The following is a 15,445-nucleotide window of genomic DNA, read 5'->3' on the forward strand; positions in this document are numbered from 1 at the left end:
TAAAAAACCTGAGTTGAAATTCACATAACATAATCATTTTAAAGTGAACAATTCAGTGGCATTTAGTACATTCACAGTATTGTACAATCAGCACTTAGATCTTGTTCCAAAACATTTCCATCACTCTCAAATAAGACCCTGTACCTATTAAGCAGTTTTCCCCCAGAATAAGAGTTAATTTTAGTTACTGATATTTTCAGATCAATCTTTATTAGATTAAGTATAAGTCTGTCTTTTTTGGATAATACATCCTTATAAATAAATGTTGCTTTTAAACTGAGACATCTGTGAATTCAAAGAAAACTGGAATCCTCCCCAGATAATCAGCTTTTAAAAGAAAAAGTAATGAAAGTCTGCTCGTGGTTTCCCTCAGTGCACTAATTCAGTGGTTTTCAAAAGAGATGGCACTGTACCCAAGGGTGTTAGGAAATACGTGGGAGTGTTTTGGGGTGTCATAATGACGGGGGGAGGTACTATGGGCAAAGTAGGAGGGACTAAATATGCAAAACATCCTGTCACGCCCAGGCAGTACCACTCTAAATTCCAATAGTGACCCCTCTGAGAAATACATTAGTTACTACTCCCAAAAGGTTTTTAAACAGTGTCATCATCACTGCTCATTCTATGTTAATTTGCATTTCTCAGTCCTTGAACACCAATTTGGAACATCTTTGCACTTACAGAAATTGAAAAAGGATTAATATTACTCACAATCATGACCTAAATTTTCTATCACCACTTGGCTCAAGAAATTGTAACAATGAGGAACTGGTGCTGGGCTTGGACTGTGGGTGACTGAAACTGCACTTCACATTTTTACTTAGATAATGCTATGCAGCTGTGGGCCATTTGCTGGGTTTCCCCGAAAAGAACTGCCAAAAAGCAAAGTGAAATGACAACAAACAGTATTATTTAGAAATGAAGACAAGTATATTACATATTTTTCCAGCCTATCTTTAAACTTTAACATGGGGAATGCTGGGATTTTTCTTTCTTTTGACAGCAAAATACAGCATCAACAATTCAGTCAAAAAATAAAAAGAATCCTTATTTTAAAAAATAGACATTAAAGTACGTATGGATAAAATGACATAGCTGAGCTTTCCCTCAAAATAACTCCGGTGAAAGGCAGTAGGTGGGGGTATAGGCTCAACAAGACTGGCCAGGAGCTGAGAACTACTGAAGGTGGGGGATGGGCACATGGAAATCCCAAATTCAAAAAGGGATGCATTCTATTACCTTTTAATGTATTTGTTTGAAAATTCTAGTAAAAAATTAACAAAACAAAAAATAAATATATAACACTTACAGAATTCCTAGAAGAGAGGCCACACACACTATTCGCTAAAATTCAGAAGACTGTATCACCATCTTCATCCCATGTCCAGGGCCCCTTTTCTTAAATGACAGCCACTTAAAATGCCAGACTGTGCAGAATTCTTCAAAATCAACGGAGTGACTGATTTTGAAAACTGGAGAGAGACTTTACCTACCAGTTGTTGAAATGGCATGATAAAGATGCCCTTTAGGACAGGGCAAAAGGCAACAAAATACAGCAAATGAAACTCAGGCAAAAACCTACACGAGGTCAAACAATGGGGCAGATACTCTAACTTGACCCCCTCTCCTCTTCATAGTCACTGTATTAAACCACCCCTTAGAGAAGAAACCCAATCCCGTACCAGATGTGTATAAAATCAGACTCTTCAGAGGGTTCTAAGACAGGTTAAATAGAAATGATCATTTAACTCTTTTTTACTAAAAGCAAATATACAAGCTTTTAGTAGCAGCAGAGGACCATAAAGAAGCTCAAACTGATGAATTTCCTTAAAAAGGAAATTGCTATCACTCTATCAACAAAGTGTAAGAGAAATACAGCACATCCATTATCACTGCACTCCTGCCTAGAGACCTAACATACTGTAGTATAAAGAGACAGAAAAATCTTTTTTGGCTTTAAGCTGCATCCTCGTATTCAGAACCTAATGGTATTCATGGTATTAAGAACCTAATGATTAAAAAAAAAAAAAAAGCTAATGATTTAAAAATCTCTATACTGTTTATCGCTGACTAGGCAATGCAAAGTGAAGACAAATTTTCTATCATCTCTCGCCCTCAGAAACAGAGGTTCAGCAGGATGAAAAGCAAAGTTTACAACTCCAGAAGATGGAATAACACAACTTTCCAAACAGCTGTTTCGTGTTTTGTTTTTTTTTTTCCAGGTAAGAAAATCGATCAACTAGACAGATGCATAGCCTAAGTTCCTACAACTGCATATAATTCCGAGACACTGCTTAGGACCCTATTTACAACTATAATATAACTTGCAGAGAGTGGACTTACGTAATTGCGACATTGCTCCCATCTATAACAATGTGCTTCAAATCCGTTCTTCCTGGCTCATTTTTTAATTCCAGCTTGTAAGGTACTTTCAGAGTATCTCGGAACCTTTGAACGCCAGTGACTGAGGAATCAATATGATCAGACGTTCCCGCCAACCTTGCGTCAGTAACTGAAGGTAACAGCTGGGGCAGTGGCATCGGTGGAGAAAGGGGTGGACAATTTGGCTTAGACTGGGGAGAGCTACAACACCCTGAACGGTTTTCACAGGCAGACTTCATATTACTTGGATGTAAGGGCTCTGCTTGCTGCTGCAAACCATTTTCAGGAAAAACTGGAATTCTGGGCTGATGATTTGAAGCTCCTCTTGAAACAAAACTGACAACTTCTTTGGGACTTGAAGGGACAACAGAAGGTGAAAGGCCGTCAGTTTCAAGGTCCATGTTACAAACGTAATTCTGGTTTGAACTCCAGATTTCTTGTTTCTGTTCTACTGGCACTGTTCTGAAAGTATTAATTTTGCAATTTGAGGTACATGGTTTTGATTCTTTGAATGGTAACTGAGAAAATTTTTCTACCATATTTTGCTGTGTGTGAGTTTGTGTTTTCTTTGGAGTGGAATCTGTTGTAAGCTCATTTATGCTGCTACAAACACCTTTGTTTTTGGTTCTGTTGGTCTCTGGATACAAAGTACCAGGTGAAAATTCTCTGTCTTCTTGGAATCTTTTATTTTCTTTTTCAATTTCTTCTAAGAGCAATAATGGTTCAGTAGATGGCCCATACTCCCTAATGACCTTTTCAACAATTTCTTGGGAATAGCCCATGGTTTTAAAAAAGTTTACGAGGATGTTGTATTCCATTTCCTCAGTAGTGTCCTTTACATCTGGACTTAAATTTTCAGGATCAGCAGAAGAATCAGATAAGTCAATGATTACACTTCCAGCTAATGTCTTACCGTCACGTAGAAGCTCCCCCTCTTGAACGTTTTCTAAAGAAAACTGTTTCTTGGTATGCCTTTCTTCAGAATCAGAAAATCTCCTTTTGTGACAAATTCTGTCTTTGGAAAGTGCCTCTTCATCTGGGGTTAGACCATTTATTGGAACAAAAAGGACATCTTGCGAACTAGAAAAGACCGTGTCCATTTGTTTTGTAAGCTCAGAAACAGGAGTGCCAGCTTTATTTCTTGCATCTTCTTGCAAAACAATTTCATCTCTGGAAATATTCAGCCCTGTGGCAGCATTCTGTGGAAACTCTGCTTGTTTAGAATCTCTAATTTCAATAACATCATCATCTCCCGTTTCAAATAAATTCTCCTCACCTTGTGTGAGTGTCAAAAGCTCTTTCTTCAAGGAAGTGGGCAAAATCAACAAGTCCATCGTATAGTTATCTGCACGAGCTTCAACAAATTGTTTAAATTCCCTTTTCACCTCGGATTCTTTCTGACTGTTGGGTAGGTTCTCATTATTCTCAAAGAGTTTTACAAACTGCTGAATGTGACTCCTAGCCATGACCACAGCTTCGGCACTTCCTCTGATGCCAAGAAGACCAATGTCCAGAATGCAGAGATCAGCACAGGTGTCCTGAATCAAGCTCTTCAGAAACAGGCTCTGAGCCCCAACAAAAATGCAGTGCATGGCCTTGGGGTAACATTCTCTTTCTTCTAGTTCAGGTTCACAGATTCCTTTAATATATTCCTGTAAAGAGGAGATAAGAAATTAGATCAATTTACAAAAGCTCTTTATAGCACCCATTATGTTACACATGTAATTACAAATGTCAAGCTGCACAAAAATCAAAAGCATGCTAATAACTTGGGAAAAAAATGCCATGTTCTAAATAAAAGATTCAAGATAACAGATATAAGTTGCTTAATCATTTCCATTGCACTTGAAAACTTTGCCTTTAAGTCTAAAAAGCAGGTGTTCGTAACATTTTCAATAATATATCTTGCAATGTGATCTTTGGGGTCTGCCCAACTGCAGTGGATAAGGACAAGACTGGACTTATTTACATCTATAAAGAACAAACATTTTTGCTTGCTACCAGGCATTTATTGATACAATGACATAATTAAGAGATAAGATAACCAAGTCAAACAATTACTCCAGAATAAACCTTGACTTTTGCTTTGCTACTACCGCCCTTAGTTTCCAGATAAAACAAAGAGAGATTCTGAAGGCCTTAAAAACAAAACAAAACAAAAACCCACAATTTTTTCCCCAGCTGGCTGGAACAATGCATATTTTATATAATTTTATGTCTTTTTTTTTTTTAATAGAAAGGCCAGACTGTTTAAATGTAGACCTAAATATCAAGAACCAGAGAGTGCTGAATAGCCCTGCTCCTCTCAGATAGAAAACCAGAGTTTCTAGTAAATTTGGTATTAAACAAGGCCTCAGTGAGGTAAGAAAGGAAACTGGGTTCTCCACCAATTAGGTTGTTCCCAGAGGCCTAAGTGTGAATGACGTGAACACTGAACACGCATGCACACACACAGGCATGGTGGGATACACTTAGTAACGTGGGCACTGGAGTCCGTTCCTGGGCTCAAACCCCAGCCATGGGGGTCTGGGGGCCTTGCTGCAGTTCCGCAGCCCCTCTAACCCCATGTCCCCAACTGTAAGAGCAAGAGGAAGACGGTGCAATCCCAGGTGTTTTGAGGAAATTCGAGGAGATAATAAAGTTCTGACGACACCGTCTTGCATCTAGTAAGTGCTTCCTGAATAATAACACTCCTAACTTATTAGTGGACATTTATAAGAAATGAGCCTGGCAACACATGACCCATACTTGACACAAAAACCAGAATGGTGCTCCCCAAGATGGTGCTACTGAAGAGCTCAGCGTGTGTGGCACTGGGTGCCCGCGAGGCTCTGGGGCCCTGCCCCCACTGCCTGCTTGGTGTCACAGTGGTCACACGACTTCAGGGAGAACTCATACACCAATCCCTTGTTCACACATGTAGAACATTCCTGTGAGTAGATGAAACTCCAGAAACAGGAGGAAAATGTCGCAGAGGAAAAGCCTGATCTAAGCTGTATAATGTTCAGTTATGAGATCTTTGCTTCCTTATGTCCCCTGGATAAACCTGGAGTGTCGGTGGGCTTGGCGGTAAAGACGGGAGATGACTGGTGCTGGACACAGGAGTGCTGGTTGTTTATTAGAGCGGCCTGCTATTTGTGTGACACGGTAACTGCGTTAAACACAAAGTACAGTAACCAAACATCCTTTTTTCCTGGATATGCAAGCAGAGTGCTAAATATTGATGTCAGCATCCCTGAACACCACCAAATGGACATTTTGCTACCACTTGTTTGAACCTATGCTGCATTTAGGTTGTGTTTTGAAGTTGTTTCTCTTTAAAAACATTTTTATTTTGAAATAATCCTAGGTTTCCATGAAGCTGCAAAGACAGGACATAAAGGTTCTGTGTACTCTTCACCCAGTCCTCTCCAATCAGGACTTGTATCTTACCTAATCACAGCACAGTATCACAATCAGGGTACTCACACTGATACAGTGTGTACATAGTTCTGTGCTATTTTATCACATTCAAGCAAGTACCACTGCAATCAAGATACAGAATTACTCCATCACCACAAAGATTACCTTCATGCCACCCCTTTTTAGTCCTATTTACCCCTACTTCCACCCACACCGTCCCTACCCCCGACAACTGCCAATCTGTTTTTGTCTCTATCATACTGTGACTTCAAGAATATTATATAAATAGAATTATACAGTTTCTGCCTTTTGAGATTGGTCTTTTTCTTTTTCTTTTTTTTTTAAGATCTTATTTATTTGACAGAGAGCGAGAGAAAGCACAAGCAGGGGGAGCAGCAGAGGGAGAAGGTGAAGCAGGCTCCCCATTGAGAGGGAGCCCGATGCAGGGCTCAATCCCAGGACCCTGGGATCATGACCTGAGCCGAAGGCAGACGCTTAACCACTGAGCTACCCAGGCGCCCCAAGATGCCTTTTTCACTCAACATGATGCTCTTGAAACCCACCCAAGCTGTTGCATTTATCAAGCTCATTCCTTTTTATCGCTGAGTACTATTCCACGATACAGATGACCTATAGGTTTTTAACCACTATCTACCAAGTGGCATTTTGGTTGTTCCTGTTTGGAGCTATTACAATGAAGCCACTATGAATGATTTTCATGAACAGGTTTTCATTTCTCTTTCATTAACTTCTCATTTCTCTGGGATAAATGCCCAGCAGTCCAACTGCTGGGCCATATGGTTAAGTGCATGTTTATATTTCAAGGAACAGCCAAACTGTGCTCCAGAATAGTTCTACCATTTTACATTTCCACTAGCAATGTATGAGATCGAGAGATCCAGTTTCTCCTCATCCTCACCAGCACTTGATATCACTATTTTTTATTTTAGCTGTTCTATTAAGAGTGTAGTGTATCTCACCATGGTCTTAGTTTATATTTCCCTAATGGCAAGTGATGTTGAACATCTTTCCATGTGTTATCTGCCATCTATATTCCCTCTTTGGTGAACTGTCTGCTCAATTTTTTGGTCCATTTTCTAACTGGAATATTTGGGTTTTATGTTGGATTTTGGGAGTTCTTGATATATTCTAGAAAGACAGGAGTCCTTTCTCAGATATGCAGCTTACAAATATTTTGTTCTATAGTTTGTTTTTTCATCCTCTTAACAGGGTCTTTTGTGACAGGAAAAGTTTTTAATTTTAAGGAAGTCTAGTTTGTTGGCTTTTTTCTTCACCAAGCCCCAGGTCCCAGAGATTACTCCTATGTTAATCTTCCAGAAGTTTTACATTTAAATCTACAACCCATTTTGAGTTGGTTTTCGTATAAGATGTGAGATTTAGGCTGAGGTTCATGTTTTTACTTATGGATATCTAATTCTAGCAATGTTTCTTGAAAAGACTATCTTTCCTCTAATTACTTTTGCAGGTGTCAAAAATCAGTTGGTCATACTTGTGTCAGGCTATTTCTGGGTTCCTATTCTGTTCCACTGACTTAGGTATCTATCCCTTCACCAATGCCACACAATCTTGATTACTGTAATTATATAATGTCTTGAAATTGGATAGTAACTGCTATTTTATTAATTTTAAAATTGTTCTTATTCCAGTTCCTTTGCCTTTCCATATAAATTTTAGAATAATCTTGTTTAGCTATTGTTTAGCAGTTGTGTTAAACTAGCACACTGACTTGAGGATAACAGACATTTGCTGAGTCTTCTGCTGCAAGAACAAAGTCTGTTTCTCTAGATCTTTGCCTTCTTTCATCAGTGTTTTATAATTTTGAGCATACAAACCCTGATTTTCCAAATATTTCATTTTTTGGAGTGACTGAACATGGCACTCTTTTAATTTTGATTTCTATGTGTTCACTGGTAATAGAGACAAATAGATTTTGATCATGTATCCTGTGACCTTGCTAAACCTATTTCTAGTTCTAGGATTTTTTCTTATAGACTTAGGAATTTTTTCTTTCTTTTTTTTTTTTTAATAAGATTTTACTTATTTATTTGAGAGAGCATGCACACAAGTGGCGGGAGGACCCTGAGATCACAACCCGAGCTGAAGGCAGACACTCAACCAACTGAGTCACCCAGGTGCCCCTATGATGTTAGATTTTCATATACTTAAAAAAAAATCATGTTGAGGAAGTCAATCTGTATTCCTACTTATCTAGGAACAGGTATATGAACAGGTACTGAAACTTGTTAAATGCTTTATTTACTGTATCAACTGTTCTCATGTGACTTTACTTCTCCAGCCTGTTAATATGGTAGGTTGCACTGACTGATTTTTTGAATACTGAACCAGCCTTGTATCCCTGGAATGATTGCCACTTGGTCCTGATATGTAAATATATTGATGAATTCTACTTGCTAATATTTTGTTAAGAATTTTTGCATCTTTTGCAACTATATTCATGAGGAACTTTAGTCTGTAGTTTTCCACTTTCGTACCATCTTTGTCTGGTTTTAGCATCAGGATAATAATGAGTGAGTGAAGAAGGAAAGTATTCTCTCCTCTTGTATTTTCTAGAAAAGATTGTGTAGAATTGATGTTAATTCTTTCCAAAACATTTTGTAGACTTCTCCAGTGAAACAATCTGGGCCTGGAGATTTCTCTTTTTTTTTATAGTCCTATTTTTAAAATTTTCTATTGTTATGTTAATCACCATACATTGTATCATTAGTTTTTGATGTAGTGTTTCATGATTCATTGTTTGTGCATAACACCCAGTGCTCCATGCAGAACGTGCCCTCTTTAATACCCATCACCAGGCTAACCCATCCTCCCACCCCCCTCCCCTCTAGAACCCTCAGTTTGTTTTTCAGAGTCCATCGTCTCTCATGGTTCGTCTACCCCTCGGATTTCCCCCCTCCATTCTTCCCCTCCTATCTTTTTTTTTCTTAACATATATTGCATTATTTGTTTCAGAGGTACAGATCTGTGATTCAATAGTCTTGCATAATTCACAGCGCTCACCATAGCACATACCTTCCCCAATGTCTATCACCCAGCCACCCCATCCCTCCCACCCCACCCCCCACTCCAGCAACCCTCAGTTTGTTTCCTGAGATTAAGAATTCCTCATATCAGTGAGGTCATATCATACATATCTTTCTCTGATTGACTTATTTTGCTTAGCATAACACCCTCCAGTTCCATCCATGTCATTGCAAATGGCAAGATCTCATTCCTTTTGATGGCTGCATAATATTCCATTGTATATATATACCACCTCTTCTTTATCCATTCATCTGTCAATGGACATCTTGGCTCTTTCCACAGTTTGGCTATTGTGGACATTGCTGCTATAAACATCAGGGTGCACGTACCTCTTCGGATCCCTACATTTGTATCTTTGGGGTAAATACCCAGTAGTGCAATTGCTGGATCGTAGGGTAGCTCTATTTTCAACTTTTTGAGGAACCTCCATACTGTTTTCCAGAGTGGCTGCACCAGCTTGCATTCCCACCAACAGTGTAGGAGGGTTCCCCTTTCTCCGCATCCCTGCCAACATCTGTCATTTCCTGACTTGTTAATTTTAGCCATTCTGACTGGTGTGAGGTGGTATCTCATTGAGGTTTTGATTTGGATTTCCCTGATGCCGAGCCATGTTGAGCACTTTTTCATGTGTCTGTTGGCCATTTGGATGTCTTCTTTGCAGAAATGTCTGTTCATGTCTTCTGCCCATTTCTTGATTGGATTCTTTGTTCTTTGGGTGTTGAGTTTGATAAGTTCTTGATAGATTTTGGATACTAGCCCTTTATCTGATCTGTCATTTGCAAATATCTTCTCCCATTCTGTCGGTTGTCTTTTGGTTTTGTTGACTGTTTCTTTTGCTGTGCAAAAGCTTTTTATCTTGTTGAAGTCCCAATAGTTCATTTTTGCCCTTGCTTCCCTTGCCTTTGGCGATGTTTCTAGGAAGAAGTTGCTGCAGCTGAGGTGGAAGAGGTTGCTGCCTGTGTTCTCCTTTAGGATGTTGATGGACTCATATTGGAGATTTCTTTTATAAGAATTTTCAAATTATTAATTCAATTTCCTTAACAGCTGTAAGTCTATTCAAATTATCTATTTCATGTTGGATAAGTTATGGTAGTTTGTACTTTTTGAGGAATTGGCCGATTTCACTAAGCTGTCAACTTTATGCCTGCAGTTGTTTGTAGTGTTTCCATATCTTTTTGATGTCTGCAGGGTCTACTCTACAGTTGATACCCTGTTTCATTCCTGATATTAGTAATTCATGTCTGCTTTCTTAAGGGTTGCTAAGAGGTTAATTTTACTGATTTTTTTTTCCAAAGAACAAGCTTGTTATCTCATTGATTTTTCTCTATTGTTTCTGTTTTTTCCAAATTTGTTGACCTCTGCTATTTCCCTCCTGTTGCTTGCTCTGCACTATTTTGCTCTTCTTTTTCTAGTTCCTAGAAGTGGGAGCTTCGATTATGGATTTGACACCTTCTTCTTTTCTAAAGTAGTTATGTTATAAATCAGCACTACTTTAAGCTACATCCCACACATTTTGATATGCTGTATTTTCATTTTTATTTAGTTCAATGTATTTTTTAAATTTCTCTAGAAATTATTCAATATTCAGAAGAGTGTTGTTTAGTTTCCAAATATTTGGAGATTTTCTGGTTATCTTTGTTATTGATTTCTAGTTTGATTCCTTGGTAATCAGAGAACACACTAAATGACTTCTATTTTTTAAATTTGTTGAGATCTGTTTTATGGCCCAGGATATGGTCTATCTTGATGGATATTCTGTGGGTACTTGGAAAGAACGTGCATTCTGCGACCGTTGGGCAATGTTCAAAAAACATCTATTTGGACCTGGCTGGCTAATGATGTTGAGTTCTTATTCTTGCTGATCTTTTTTTTGTTTAAAGATTTTATTTATTTGACACAGAGAGAGGGAACACAAGCAGGGGCAGTGGGAGAGGGAGAAGCAGACTTCCCACCAAACAGGGAGCCCAATGGGGGTTCAATCCCAGGACCCTGGGATCATGACCTGAGCCGAAGGCAGATGCTTAACGACTGAGCCACTCAGGCGCCCCTCTTGCTGATCTTCTGATGGTTCTGTCATTTGTTGAGAGAATTTCCCCTGTCAGTTCTCCCAGGTTTTGCTTCATATATTTTGCAGCTGTACTGTTAGGAATATACACATTTAAGCACTGTTAGGTCTTCTTGGTGAATGGACCCTCTTATCATTATGTAAATACTCCTGTTTGCTCTGAAGGCTTTGTCTGACAGTAATATTGCCATTCCAGCTTTGTTCTGATTAATGGCTGCACAGTATGTTTTACCCTCATTTTAACTTACCTGTATCATTATATTTGAAATAACTTTCATGAAGACACCATATAGTTTGGTTATGTTTTTTAAATCCACTCTGACAATCTCTTTTAATTGGTGTGTTTATACTATTTACTTTTAATGAAATTATTGTTTGGGTTTAAGTCCACCATTTATTTATTTTCTGCTTGTTCCCTACTCCTAAATCCTTTTTTTACTTACCTGGCCTTCTTTTGCATTATACAAATATTTTTTAGTATTATAATTTATATATTGCATTTTTTACTATATCTCTTTGTATAGTTTTTAAAGCGGTCATGCTATCTATAACATAACTGATCCACTTCAAAGTCAATATTTTATCATTTCAAAAAGAATGTATAAACCTTATTGTCTGCACTAGCCATTCTTTTATTTTCTGTATCTTAAGATGTTCTGACATCTTAGGGGGCCTTTCAGACCTGAGGAGAGACTTACCTCTGATTTCTATCAGGGGTGGACATGTGTGCAGACTGACCGATCTAGGGCTGTGGGCCCCCTCCACCCCCATCTCCTTATCTAACTCACACACTAAGCCAATATTTCCCCTACCCTGTATCAAGCCTGGGCCAGAAACCAGACAACTAAGAGCAGTCTTTATGTCCCAAAGCCCACTAGAATTACCCAAACTAGCCAATTCTAAGTGGTTTATCCTATCCTGCCTTGCCTTCCCCCTTGCTCCTGCTTCTGCCTCCTGACCAAAACCTGATGCTTCACCTGTAGCCCAGCACAGTGAAGTATGCATCCTTCTCCTGGGAGATATAAATAATCAAAATCTTCCTTCAGTGGCATTGACTTCTCCATGCCATCATTCAGTCACTTCCGTAACTTAAAATCCTCCGGGTATAAATTTTAGAACACCACTATCATCCTTAGTGGGTGGGTCTCCATTGGTCTTGGTCTCCATTCTCTCTGCCCTCCCTTGTATGTTATAGCTATCACATAAATTACATGTATATATATTTGAAATCCCATCAGACTACGTTTTAAATTTTGTTTTCAACCATTAACTCATTTTAAAGAACTCAAGAGGAGAAAGTAATCTATTATATTTATCCAGATATTTATCACTTCTGTCTGAAGCACTTCCTTTACCAATTCTTTTGGAGCAGGCTACTGGCAATGATTTCATTTTAGTTTTTCTGCAACTGAGAATTTTTATCATGCTTTATTTCACTTTCATTCTTGAAGGATAACTTCACAGGATAGGGAATTTTTGGTTAACATTTTTTTGTTTGTTTTGTTTTTTACGACTTCAAAAATATTGTGCCACTTCTCTGGCCTCTGTGGTTTCTGATGAGAAACCTGTACTCATTCTAATTGCTGTTACTCTACATGTGTTTTTCTCTAGATGCCTTCATAATTTTTCATTTGTCTTCAGTTTTCAGCACTGTGGTTATGACATCTGGGTGTGGAAGTCTTGGAGCTTATTCTGTTTGTGTTCACTGAGCTTCTTAAATTGTATGTTTACATCTTCTGCCAGGTTTTGGAAGTCTTCAGCCATTATTTCTCCAAATTTTTTTAGCGCCACACTCTTGTCTCCTCTCATTCAGACTGGGTAACTTCTACTTTCTATCTTCAAACTCACTGACTCTTCTGTCACCTACATTTTAAAATCAAGCCTATCCAGTGAGTTTTTAATTAAGGTTATTGTATTTTTCACTGCTAACCTCTCCATTTGGTTCTTTGTATCTTCTATTTCCCTGCTGAAACCTTCTATTTTTTAATTACTTTTAAGAGTATTTGTGATTGTCTGTTGGAGCATTTTTATAATAGATGTTTTTAAAGTCTTTGTTAGATGGGGCACATGGATGGCTCAGTTGGTTAAGTGTCTGAGTCCTGATCTCAGCTCAGATCTCTTGATCTCAGGATCATGAGTTTAAGCTCCGCACTGGGCTCCACAATGGGTGTGGAGATAGAGAGATAGACAGATAGATAGGTAGGTAGGTAGGTAAGGGACGCTTGGGTGGCTCAGTCAACTGAGCAACCGACTCTTGATTTGGGCTCAGGTCATGATCTCGGGGTTGTGAGATCCAGCCCCAAGTTGGGCTCTGTGCTTTGCAGGGAGTCTGCTTGAGATTCTCTCATACTGCCCCCCCCTTCCCCAGCTTGTGGGCATGCTCTCAAATAAATAAATCTTAAAAAAATAAAATAAAAAAGTCTTTGTTAGATGATTCTAACATCTGTGTCATCTTGGCATTGGTGTCTGCTGTCTTTTCTCAGGAGAGCTGATATTTTCCTTGTTCTTCACATGCCAAGTGATTCTGTATTGTATTCATTCTGAATATTATGAGACTCTGAGTCTTATTTAAATCCTAGGATGAATGTTGATACTTCTGTTCTAGCAGGTAATTGACCTAGTTAGATTCAGGCTGCAAGCTGCAACCTGTCTTCAGTAAGCTGTGATTCTAGTGTCAATTCAGTTTTTAAAGTCTCTGCGATGTTATCTGTATCTGTTCCGCATGTGTGCTACCAGAGGCCAATCTGGGACCTGGATGGTAGTTTTTCTGTTAGTTCAGTTTTCAAAAGTCTTTGTTATCCTGATGAAAAGTAGATCCACACATGTGTAGTTTAGGGATAAACCCAGGAGATCATCAACAAACTTTATGGAGTCACTTTTCTGAGCTCCTCCCTCTCTGCCACATTTTTAGTGCTTTCTGGTTCCCTGAGGGTCTTTTTTTCAGTCCTCCAGTTAGAAAGCTGGGGCTTTGGTTACCCCACTTTGCCTTGCATTCTGCAGCTGTGCCTGGGTCATCCCAGAGGACACACACACAGAAAGTAATGAGGCTGGCCCCATCCTCTTGAGACCACAACTCCACCAACTGGAGGAAGGTTCTCCTCCCTCAGAACTTTGGTTCCTGCAACCTCCCCCTGCCACGGTCACAAGATTGTCTGGAAGCTGGTATGCATTGGAATGAAGAAAATGGCCTTTGCCTTCTATTAGGTGCTCCCTTTTCTGACCCTGGAGCCCAAACTAGAGGGCTTCTCCTACTGCTCTTTCTATGCCTTGGTGCTCATTTCACTTCCAGGTTGAGCTGTGCTGAATTCAGGCTGGGGGACAAAAGAGAAGAAAAAATGGCAAACTCACCACTGGTTTGGTGGTGCTCTGAATTCTGGTTTTCTAACCCAGTCTGCCTACTGTTTACTTTTCAGAGCCCTCATATTAGTTGCTCCATGCATTCTATCCAGGTTTTCTAACTATATTCAACAGAAGTGACAGGGTAGAGTATGCTTGTTCTATCTTCCTCAGAACTAGAATCTCCTGGCTACCTGTTAATATTTAAGTAATGCTGCCTGTTTAGCATAAGTAAGTGCATGGCTGAATTCACATGAGTCAAATACTGTTGAGACTACTGTGCAGCCACTGGATGAGAAAAAGTGGAATGCCAGCAATTATTAGCCAACCTGGAGAGAAGAGGTTTCTTCTCCAGATAAAAGGCTTCTAAAACAAGTATCCTCTCAAACAAGGGCTAACTCTCAAATTGATCCAAGTTGTAAAGCCCACCTAGCAACAGATCCTACCCAGACACAAGGCTTCCAACTAGTTTTTCAGATTCCATATGAAATACAAAAAAGGACCCATGTCAGAATAAGATCTCAAATATGAAAGACAGAAACCAATAGAATAGAACATAAAATAGAGCAAAACTGGGTACTGAATGCAGGGTAGGAAAGAAAACTTCAACAAAAGTTTAATTAGTGCTTTCAAAAAGATATACGATGATAATGAATTCATATAACAGAAATCAAGATGCTAAAGAAAGACAAATAATCAAAATAAGAGTACTAGTAAATTAAGGATATGATGATCAAAATAAAAGTCAACAGAAGAATTTCAAAGACATAGTGAAAGAAATCTCTCCAAAAGTACCACAAAAAACAAAGTGAAAAACAGGAGGGAAAAGAAACTTTAAGGGTCCATACACAATATCCAAAATCCAAATAACTGACATTCCAAAAAAAACCAAAACCAAAACCGAAAACCAAAACAAAAACAGAATGGCAATTAATAAAGAAGTAAAACAAATAATTTCCTGGAACTAAAATACACAAGACCCATGTATGATCAGTGAAAAAATTACATCAAATCCTGTTTGGGAACTAAAGCACACAGGTACTATCTTAGGGTCCCTAGAATATCCAAGCATGATCACTTTTTAAAGGCCCACAAGAAAAAAAATCCTGCGGACAGGATGGGAACAGGGCACATATAAAAGAATGACAATCGGAATATCAGAAATTCTCAACAGCAGATCTGGACGAATGGGGGAGA

At 38.8% G+C, this 15,445-nt stretch overlaps 1 protein-coding gene across 2 annotated transcripts in view; it reads right to left on the reverse strand.

The window, feature by feature from the left end:
- N4BP1 (NEDD4 binding protein 1) overlaps positions 1-15,445 on the reverse strand; it is a 48,919-nt gene that overhangs the window by 17,689 nt on the left and 15,785 nt on the right. For both annotated transcript variants that reach the window (XM_032424183.1, XM_032424182.1), the window contains exon 2: positions 2,344-4,034. In XM_032424183.1, coding sequence (XP_032280074.1) covers positions 2,344-4,034 — 1,691 coding nt within the window. The remainder of the gene's footprint in view (positions 1-2,343; positions 4,035-15,445) is intronic.

The sequence above is a fragment of the Phoca vitulina genome, unplaced genomic scaffold, assembly GCF_004348235.1.
Source record: "Phoca vitulina isolate PV1807 unplaced genomic scaffold, GSC_HSeal_1.0 scaffold30, whole genome shotgun sequence".
Lineage (NCBI taxonomy): Eukaryota > Metazoa > Chordata > Mammalia > Carnivora > Phocidae > Phoca > Phoca vitulina.